Source organism: Neovison vison, chromosome 2 (assembly GCF_020171115.1).
Source record: "Neovison vison isolate M4711 chromosome 2, ASM_NN_V1, whole genome shotgun sequence".
In the NCBI taxonomy this organism is placed as follows: Eukaryota; Metazoa; Chordata; class Mammalia; order Carnivora; family Mustelidae; genus Neogale; species Neogale vison.
The window spans coordinates 14114305-14125091 of record NC_058092.1 but is presented as its reverse complement, the minus strand read 5'-3'; the positions used below and the strand labels follow the sequence as shown (position 1 = coordinate 14125091).

General features: G+C 46.7%; 1 protein-coding gene across 1 annotated transcript in view; it reads right to left on the bottom strand.

The window, feature by feature from the left end:
* Positions 1-884: 884 nt before the first annotated feature.
* The window catches only part of MICOS10 (mitochondrial contact site and cristae organizing system subunit 10), a 30679-nt gene continuing 20776 nt past the window's right edge, over positions 885-10787 (bottom strand). Inside the window, exons 2-4 of the mRNA XM_044237305.1 lie at positions 4527-4574; positions 3339-3448; positions 885-1125 (exon numbers count right to left, since the gene is read on the bottom strand). Of these exons, the coding sequence (XP_044093240.1) occupies positions 1111-1125; positions 3339-3448; positions 4527-4574 (173 nt within the window). The 3' untranslated portion in view covers positions 885-1110. The remainder of the gene's footprint in view (positions 1126-3338; positions 3449-4526; positions 4575-10787) is intronic.

The following is a 10787-nucleotide window of genomic DNA, read 5'->3' as shown; positions in this document are numbered from 1 at the left end:
AGGCCCGGCCTTCCAGCACACTCCAAGTGGCTCGAGGGCAGAGGCTGTGTCTTACCTTTCCTTCTATCTCTGCAGCTTGGAAAAGGGCCTGGCTCACAAGAGATGCTCCACCCACACGTAACAGGATGAAGGGACCTGTGGGATCGAGGCTCTGCTCATCTTCACTTTATTGTAGACAGAAGACACAATAGGAAAGACTGAGCTCTCTCCGGGTTTCTACACTTTCTCAGAAGAATTTGCTGCGATATTACTTTTGCATCCAGCCTCCCTGGTTCAAGTGAAACTAAAGAGATAAACTCACAAACGCCATGAGAAGTGGCCCCTCTGTCCTCAACCTTCAACTGATGGATGAAGATGAAATACCCCTGAACATGGCCTTCCAGCCCGGAGGGTGCGAATGCCTCGAGCTCTCCCTGGCCCCCAGGATGAAGCCCCCAGCGAGGTGAAGCCTGGGCTGGGCCCAGCCCCACGAAGCTGCTGGCAACCGTGACAGGGATGGAGTGAGCCACCAATGCAGCCCCGTGTGCACCGTTCCCCACAGCCAGCCTTGGGCCTCGGGCTGCAGGCACCTCTGGAGCATGCCCCGTGGGGTCTACGGTGAGGACAACATACAGATCTTAAAGAGCCGCTACGGAAGGCGAGGTACCTCAAGACGCCTGTCCTCGTGGGCAGACAACGCAGCCGCCGCCTCCGAGCACCAACTCAGCGAGGCAGAGGCGGCCGCAAAAACACCGGCAGGGGACGAGGGGGCGGGACGCACAAGGGCTGTGGTTTCAGGAAGGCTCGGGGGGACCAGGAGGTGACAGCTGCTGGCAGTTCTGACACAGTCTTCCTGAGGCTCAAAGACCAAAGGCAAAGAAACGCAGGCGATGCACGGGGCTGCCTATTTTTAATTTATTTTTTTTAAGACCACCTCCTTGCAATTTCCAGAGAGAAAATACAAAACAAGAAACAGACTTCATTTCAAATACGAGAACAGCGTGCTGGAGTTTGAAGCATTACTGATAACATCGTTACAGAAGAAAGTCAGCTTACTCCAGGCACTTCAGTATTCCTGAGGAATGAACACGATTTCTCTTTTCCTCCCACTGGGATGTTCTCAGGCGTAAGTCACTGCTCCTGCTCCTAGAAAGTGAGGACACTGATTAGAAGTGCACAGACCACATGTGCACAACCATGTCCCACCCACGGAACCAAGGGGCCCCAAACGCTGACGCCCGACCTGCTTTACAGAGCGGTCTCACAAGAGAACTGTGAACACCGATCTCAGGGTCTCCACAGTGGCTCCCTAATGCTGGGGGGAGGCCGGGGGGAAGGCCCCGAGTCAGGACCCGGACAACTGCTCCTAAAACTCGTCCAAGGGCTGCATCACCAGTGAGCAGACACTGCGCGGCTCTGGAACCGATCAGCCGACTACTGGCGGGAAGACTGCGTTTCCTCGTCTGCTGAAGAAGGGTGAGGAAAACCTCTCCCACGAGTCTACTGGGAGGGAAGTCTCGAGAAAGAACAGATAGCCGAGGCACCTAGGAGGGCCCACAAAGGTGCAGTGCGCCCTCGGCTGCCAACGGCCGTGAGAGGACCGCCTGCGCCGTGCCCCCCTCTGCGGAGAATGGAGGCTGCCCAGACGTACAGACTCGAGTCCAGATACGGCTCCAGGGCTACTTTGGAGCAGTACACACAAGGCTGTTAAAAAGGAACAATATTTTCCACAGCAGCTCCCAGCCATGAAATGTATAATATGCATATGATCATCCCAAACCACACTATCCACAACAGCTCAAGTCTGCAACAACTAAAACCAATTGAAACAAACAATTAAAAGACCTGAAGCTCCTCTCTGGTTCCCTTCTGCTCTCCCCAAATCCAGCTGTGGGGCCAAGAAAGCAAAGGGTCGGGGTTGGTGGAAACTGCCTGTCGTTGGCTTTGGTGTCACAGAGCCGTGCCTCTTCTCGTCCCTTCGAGAACCTCACCTGGGCTCTGGAACGGGGACCACCCAGGGAGGGCGCCCAGGCTCCCCGGGCCGACTGGTCTCGCCACTGCCAGTTCTCTGGCAAAGCGTGCGGGCTGGGGGCCCGGCCGGCAGCGGGCGGTCCGAGCAGGTTCTAAAACAGAGGCCACTGAGCTGTGCTGGGGACTGTCCTTTGAGCTTTGGGGACCCTTATGGCTCCAGCTTTCAAGCAGAACCGGGACACCTGACGGAACAGCATCTTCTGCTCTACCTGTCATTTTAATGGAACGATGGGGAAGTCAATCGCGGTTTCTCAGCGGGCCTCGACTATTACCGCCGGCATTTCTACAGATGCGGCACCTCACAGCTCCCGGTCACTTGGTCATTCTCACACCCCTGCTCACAGCAACCACGTAGGCGGAAATCATGACCCTCATTTTACAGACAGAAGCCAGAACCTCACGAGTGAAAACACACAGGAGGCGAGCGGTGCGGCGGCCCAGGACCCACACCCCAGTCTCCTGGCTTCTCAGCCCTTTCCCCTCACCTCCCTGCTGTGCCCAGATCCTAGCAACTACGGCTCAAGGGTGACCCAGAAAGGAGAGGGTTCCATACGTCCAGGGAACGGGACGCTCTGCACCGAAGCTGGTGTTGCTGTGAAGACTATGCCTTAGGAAGCCTGAGGCCACCCACATCTACTAGGATACACGGTTTGCTTCACTCCATCATTTCCTATTTGAGTGTCTACATTGTTCCAGGCCCTGGGGACACAAAAGTAAATACCACCCTTGTCCTTGGGCACCCAGCCTCCCATGATCCTTTCCCCCAAACCTGGCAGGAATCAGTCATCAAAAGTAAGGCAACGGGAGGAGCCTCAGGGCTACCTTCTCCTTCCCGAAGTGCGGGCCACAGGTTCTCATCCTGCTGTCTGTCCTGCAGACCAGGACTGCAGCAGAATCAGATGGGACTGAGAGTCAAGAACCTCCCTTCTGCAACAAACAGTGGAAGAATGCTGAGTCCCAGCTGTCCTTTGGTTTGGCGGGAGCCCGTGCTGAGATGCTGACACAGCACTCTGAGATCTTGAACCTCGGTGCCCCTTACGGACACCAAGACGAAGCTACTGCCGCGATGACAGGTCGTCCCGCTCCGCTGCTAGCATGAGGGCACCCGCGTGAATGCACAGGTGCGTCTCAGGCCGCAGCGGAAGGGAGGGACTTCAGGCACCAAAGCCGTGTCACCATCACTGAAGGCCAAAGAGCAGTTAGGAGCTCGGTGGCGCCACGATGACGCGCCCCGTTTATGAGTTATATATGCTCCGAAGAGTTCTTCAGGTCCTCTGGGGAAATTCCTTGCCTTTTAAAAGAAAGGGAATGATCAACTCTGTACGTACTTTGACGTATTTTCCGTGGAGAAGATACGGAGCCTGGAAATCATGCTGACAGTTGGAGTAGGCCATTCCCAATCCCATGCCAGAACCAAAGGCTAACGGCCACATTCTCCCTGGTGAACAGAAAAAGGAAAATCCCAATAGGGAGCCATTAAAAGAAGATAAAGCTTTTTCTCTGGCTTAAATACACTTGCTTAGGGCTAATAAACATTCAGCATGCCTCCTACTGATAACCGTAGTGCACCACACGTTTCTATCGGGGTTTAATCAACAGCGAAATGCCACTGAATTTATTAATTAATACTTGAATTGAATTAATACTTGGATTATTTAATTATTTAATATTAATTATTAATACTGAATTTATTAATCCAGCCAATATTTATTAAGTACCTACGCTGCTGGGTTTGAGGTCTTAACAAGTGGCGCAACATGAGAGCAGACGTGGTTGAACCTTTTAATTTTTATATATATCCGTTCTCATCATTTGCTCATTTTAACTCATTTCTCAACCTTATCAGAAATACCACCCTTTGGGAAGGTGCTTGAATTTTAAATGGAATCGAGTAAATTTTGATTGCAGCAAGTCATAAAGCCTATATATGCCAATACTGCCCGTGATTAGTTCGTATCAGCCCCGCGTGTTAGGATTCTCTGGTCATGTGTTCCCCGCCCATTCGTTGCGGAAAGGGGTCAAAGGGAACCCTCTGGCTTCTATTCAACAATCAAACTTCAGAATGAAAGGGATACTGCCTGAACTTTGCTTAGGAGAATTTCTGGACAAAAAGTATGTGTGTTTCTGGTCCACTTGTTTTTATGACCAGCAAGACTCATTTTCAAGTTCCTTTAGAAAAACTTATAATTAATTAGAAATATTTGAGCATGTAGATTTGGCCAAGTGACTCACTGGCATAAAGTAGAGGCTTTTCAGATGATATCATATTGAAGATATCAGGCACCCTGACTCAACGCCCAGGGGGAAGCTCTAGAGGTACCCAACCCACTCTGACCTTTTCCAAGTCCACGTTCTCTGTCTAGCAACTTTTGACAGTGGCCTACCTACACCCATAAACGGACGGGGTGGCAACCAAGTAGTTGTGCCCTCCAGAAGTGTGCCTGCTGTGTGTGTGTGTGCACACGCACACATGCCCAAGAACATGATGTTGAAAAGACAGTAAAAGTCACACTTACTTTTAAAGAAGGTAAGTGAGAAAACAAGTCCTAATCCAAAACCAGTACCTACAAAGAAGGAGAAGAAACACGTTAAATCTTAAAACAATAACTTAACAGAAATAAAACGAGCATTTCATAAATGTGAACATCGACAAAACAAATTCTTTTCTTAAATAATTTGGTATGGAGTTGATTTTCTCATTTCTAACCTTATCGTCAGAGGCTTTACACATGCCTTTGGTCCTTCTGCCTATAACAGGGGAGAGAAACTTTACTCCCAATTCTGTCTAGACAAGTCTGGCAGGGCAGGGGGAACGAGCCAAGAGACAATGCTTGAGCCCACGCTCTGGGCCCTGCTTGCAAACAGTGTCTGGCATTCTGGGCGCGCCAGGCCCTCTTCCAAAGGGGTGCCGGAGCTAGAACATCAGACTGTAAACAATGTCCACCGGAAGTTCCCCTGTCATTGCAGCATTTTGAGTGATAGCTACTTCTTGAGGAATAGGGAAAGGAGTGATGCAGAACATTCCCAAAGGCTGTCACATGTCAAGACACAAGTCAGAATCCTCCGTCAGAGGGAAAAGCGTTTCCTCAAAAGTCCCGAATGTGGAGATTAGTCCCCTTCCCTTGTTTTCACTCACAGGGCATTTTCAACCACGATCTTTCAAAATATAAGAACAGATGCAAGCCTATTTTAATGGTCTGGTAGAAAAAAAAACTGAATGTGTAATTTTCAATCAAACCTCACTCATAGGAACCTAAGCCTGTGGGGGAAAATGACCAGATCCTCATTTTTACCAGTATTTCTCAAACCTAGTCATTTGAGCACTGCCATCACAATTTTCGCTAAATCTACATTATCTTCACAATTACTTGTTTACTTTTAAAAAAAAAAAGAAAAATCAATGCATGTGTTAAATTAAGTGAATTTTGTGTAATCATAGCTTTGAGTACAAGTTCTATCTTTTTCATAAGATGTGTTAAAATGAGGGGTGCCCAGGTGGCTGAGTCGAGGGCTCAGGTCATGATCTCAGGGTCTCGGGACTGAGTCCCGCATTGGGCTCCCTGCTCTGTGGGGAGCCAGCTTCTCCTTCTGCCTCTCTCTCTGTCTCTCATGAATAAATAAATAAAATCTTTAACAAAATGTGTTAACATCAATGTAGAACCATTAAAATAAAAATTTTTTTCTTTGGGTCTGTGGTACCATTTTAAGGGAAAAAAAAGAAAATCACACCCCCTCTGCCCATACAATAGCGATGCATGGCCTAAAGTTTGAAGTAACTAATTTTTCTATTATCGAAACAGTTATATACACCAAGAAGAGTGCCAAGGCCTGATTTTCTATTTGTTTTTCAGACGTGACAACTGGGTATTCTGGTATACCCTGGTATACCCTTCCAGGGTATTCTGAGGCTCTTGACAAAGAGTCTACTCCAGAGACCAACTGAGCCCCCAACCAACCTCTTTACAATTCAGCACCACAAGAAAGTCCTGATTCTCACTCTGCCTTAATAGTTTTCCGATTTTGGCTGTTGGAATTCCACGAGCATCTTCTCTAACCATGACCTTGGGCTACTGCAGTGCAAACACTCAGCGTACTTTCCGGCCACTGGCCTGACCTCTCTGCTCCAAACGCAGAACGTCGGCCCAAGCGACCTCGTTCACATCAGTTTTTATCCACCCATGCAACCGCCCAGCTGATGGCGGCCTGAAGAAGGTATTTATGCCACTTACTGAGAACGATTTCTGATTATTCTCGTCTGCCACATAGATGTGGCCACAGCACAGGTTTCTTCCCTATGACTACATCCTACACAAATAGGAGTTTTCATCACAAATCGTGACTTTGCCCTGTCCGATAGACCCTGCATGAGGCCCGGTGCTCAACTTTAAAACGCCGTATCTGAAAATCACTCATGTCACCCTACTGTTCACATAATTTATAATACAGTGGAAAGCTCATCAGTTTACAGACCACAACAGTTAAACCTGCTCAAAGCGGACATCATCTGAAGGAAAAGGAATTAATGCTTTGGTATTTCCCATGAGTACCCACCATTCTCTCCCCACCCTGCCCCCAAATTCTCTTTCAAACCAAACGACAACCTGATACAGTAATATCCCCCATTTTTCAGGTGCAGAAAATACTTTGCTCCAGGGTACTCCGTCCGGTGAGCGGAAGAGCAGTGAGTAGGGACCAGGTCTGCCGGACTCCAAAGCCACCCTCCCAGCTGTCTTGACACTGGAGTCTCCTACAACCCCAACCCCCACACAATCCCTACCTCCCAAGAGAAAGCTGGGGTGTCAGGATTTCTACTGTCAGTGAAGTGAGATATAGCCAAAAACCAAATGGTGCTTATCATGCAACAGCCCAGAACGCTGGGCGACCAGGGCAGTAACAAGTCTGCACAAGGCCCAAAGGGCTTGTTCAGATTCCTTCCCAGACTAATCCTACTGCACAGGTCACAGACACAAGTCCACCTGGTAGGTGAGATCCAAGAGCTTCAGAGAAACACAAGCTGTCGTGACTGATACTCCTTGGCGAGAATCTGCTGTTGCAGATTTATAAAATGGCACCGGGTTCAATTTCAAAGCAACTTGCCTCACCCCCTCGCAGCTGGAAGATGAGTAAGACAGTAAATTGGTACTAGAAAATGAGGTAAAGGATTTGGACTGGCTTACAGATTTCAAACCAGGCAATGGGATGGGGAGGTAGGCCAGTAAAAACATAATGGCTTACAATCAGAGCTTTTGGTCTTCTCCATCTGGAAGGCAATGTTTTGGCAAACAAATCAAAAGCCCAAAAGGAAAATATTTCAGCATTTTTCTTGTCCCTCTGACTCCATGCCTGTCTCTCCTACTTTTCCCCAAGGAAAGAAAGCTCTCAGACACTCAGTTTTTCCAAATAGTAGACCAAGAATGGTCTACGAGAATCGCTCATCACAGAGATGAGAAATGTGTCGACACCAATCAACAGAGCCCAGGAAATCTTTACTGGACACTTAAGCTCAGGTATATGCCCAACACCCAGTTCTGCTCCCAGCAAAGGCACCTCTCTGCAAGTCTGAGATCCAAATCCCGGTTCAGACTAACCGAAAGACAGAGTGAGCTCCACATTCTCCAAATGGGCTGCTACCTCTTCAAATCTTAACAGCAGTTTCTTTCCCCCTCTGTTTCTGTACTTTTAAGACCCAAAATAACAAGACTGTTCTCTTCAGAAAAATATAATACAGAAACTGACTTTTTCAATGCCAATGTTTTATTTAAACTTAGCTATCTGAGTTATTTGCGAGATTAGCGATGGTGGAGCCGCCGATGAGTTTACAGGCTCAAGTTCTCACATGCTGGATTTCTTTTAAAAGGCAACACGCTGCTTCAAAGAAAGTCCCACCTGATCCGGGGACACCCACTCCGCAGCTGTTTCCACTAAAGATTGGCACCTCTAGGCCACATTTAAACTTCATAACAATAAAACATGAAAGGTTTGTCTTACAATAAAAACAAACCAACATGGAAAAGAGAAGAGTTTTCTCCGCCTTTGGCCACTTTTTTGTGTTGTTGCATGACAAGCTCTCTTAGAGGAAAAAAGCCAAAGGAAAAAGTACAAAGCATTTTTCACCTTCCCTGGAAGCAAATATTTAACTATGAATAAAGTTTATATAACTTCACCTTCCCCCCACCTCAAGCCTGGTTTTTTGCTCTGTGCTGTCTGGAATGATAAATCACCCTAAAGGAAAGAAATGCCCGATTATAGGTACACATCTTCCTCGTGGCAAAGTCCAGTTATGAGGGGAAGGAGCGGGGGCAAGGCAAACACACACACACACACACACACACACACACACAGAGGAGCCTTATGGAATTGACATTAGGCAAGGAGCCCAAGCTCCAAAACCATTTCTTTTGGAGAGGAAAAAGAATTGGCACCAACTCTTTCAAAAAGAAATTACTCCAAATCAATCTAACCTGGCACTTCAGTGCATGCCCAGTGCCTGAAAGGACATCATAGAGCTGGCTAGTGGAGAAGCACAAATGTTTAGGGAGGACCAATTCCTTAGTCATTCATCAGATACTATTTTAATAACAAAACAAGAAAGAACTCACTCCCACTATCGACACATAAAATACATACAAAATACTGCCGTATCTTATGCCCAAGTAGATTTCCTAACGGGTTTAAAAGAATAACAACCCAAGGCAGTACATCCGTGGATGCCTGAAGCCACGTTCTGTGCAAGGAAGGGAAGGACATAAATGTATGCTGACAGCCATTATGGTGACATGAGGACAACTTCTGGTTCCCACTTTATCTAGAGAAGTCTTTGCTCGCGCCATGCCACCTAGCATAAAGCTTTACTTCACGGCAAATCGTTAAGAAGCACAATCAGCAAGAATTAACAAGCAGACTACACAATCGGATTGCAGTCCTGGGGTAGAAGTGTACTTTGGATGCGAGCCCCTACACAGAACAAGTTGTAGCAATTCACTCTCCTGCAGCACTGACTTGGTAAAAGCTGCACTTGCCAAAAGACTTGCAGGCCAGGGCGAGGGACTCTTTGTTTGGAGGGGCACAGAAAAAAAATCCTCATTAAGTCACTTAGAAAACATTTCTAGGAAAGATGTTGGTGGGGGGCGGGGGGGACCATGGGCCCACTTTAGCAATAACTTACTACACGATAATTTAGCTCTCCTTCCAGCTTACGTTTAGCATTTTATTTTGATTTTTCATTTTTATTAGTTTTTAATTTTAATTCCAGTATAATTAACAGTGTTGTATTAGTTTCAGATGCATAATACAGTGATTTCAACAATTCTCTACATTACTCAATGCTCGTCATGAGAACTGGACTCAGATTTCACATATTAAACAAAGTGCCTAGATTCACAAGCCTACTGAATAGTTATCAATGGTAAGATCTGACTCATATCGAAAAATTAAGTGAAACTGCAAAGCAACTCCATTTTAATTTCTTTAACTTATATCGAAATGTAGGAGTAAAAACTTAAGTATCATTGCAACTGGCAGTTTTGTGACCATGAGAAGCTTCAGGAATTCCAAGCAAGTTTTTCAGATTCCCTAGAAGCCACGTGCCAGCCAACTTTAGTTGTAAATGTAAAAGATAAAGGTTCCCAAAGCAAGGAGGGCTTTGGTCTCCGGTTGAGTGGCATGGCAAGAGGACAGGTGCCATCACGAGATGAGCCCATGTCAACCATGGTTCCCACTACTGTTCAGCAGCTAGCTCTGACCTCACAGCCATTACTAACGTCACCTGGCCTCAACCTGCTAGGCTACAGAGTAAAAACAATCTCATAGGGTTGCTGTTTCAGGAAAATGTAAGGTATCTGGGACAGAACTCAACAAGTGGTAGTAAGTTCTGTTACTCGTCTAATAAAACTCAAAAGTGTCATGTAATAGTTAATCCTCTATTAAAATACAACCCACTGGGGCACCTGGGTTAAGCCTCTGCCTTCGACTTGGGTCATGATCTCAGGGTCCTAGGATCGAGCCCCGCATCAGCCTCTCTGCTCACCAGGGAGCCTGCTTTCCACCCACCCCCGACCGGGACCTGCCCCCGCCTGCCTCTCTGCCTACTTATGATCTCTGTCAAATAAATAAATAAAATCTTAAAAATAAAATAAAATACAACCCACTGGCTTGCCTAAGATCACACCATGGGGGAGCCATGGCTGAAAGTCACAATCCCTGCCGCCACCCCCCAACTCTGCATGGGTATCAGCAATTTTTTTACAGGAACATCTCAGGCTTTGACAGGCGGGTTTTTTTTCTTTTAAAAAGAGGGGATTCCTTCAGACTCACGGCTAACTAGAACATTTTGCTTAAAATATGACAAAAATTTTCCTAGAGCTACCTGGTGTTTCATAAAGCTCTATCTATGCTTTGAACACGGATTAATATCAAACCGATCTATTTATAATGGGCACGCTTTCCTGTTCAATCATGTTTCGATCAATGCTATTACAATCATCAAATGCATTTGTTATGACAGAACAAACAAGAATGTGCTTTTATAGAGAAAAAAAGTACCCTTGGGACTGAGTTTAGTGAGAATTACATTTCCAAGAAACATTTCTGATTTATGAAAGATGCTCAGGGCCCAATTTATGAGGAAAAAAAAAGTTTTAAGTCAGCTCCAAACTGTGTTACTTAATGCTCTGAGGCAAAGAAGGACGGACCCAGGTGTTCACATGTAAATGCCAAGTCGTGTGAATTAACCAAGAAAGTGGGCTGGACCAAAGACCCAGCGATGGTAAATTCAGTCT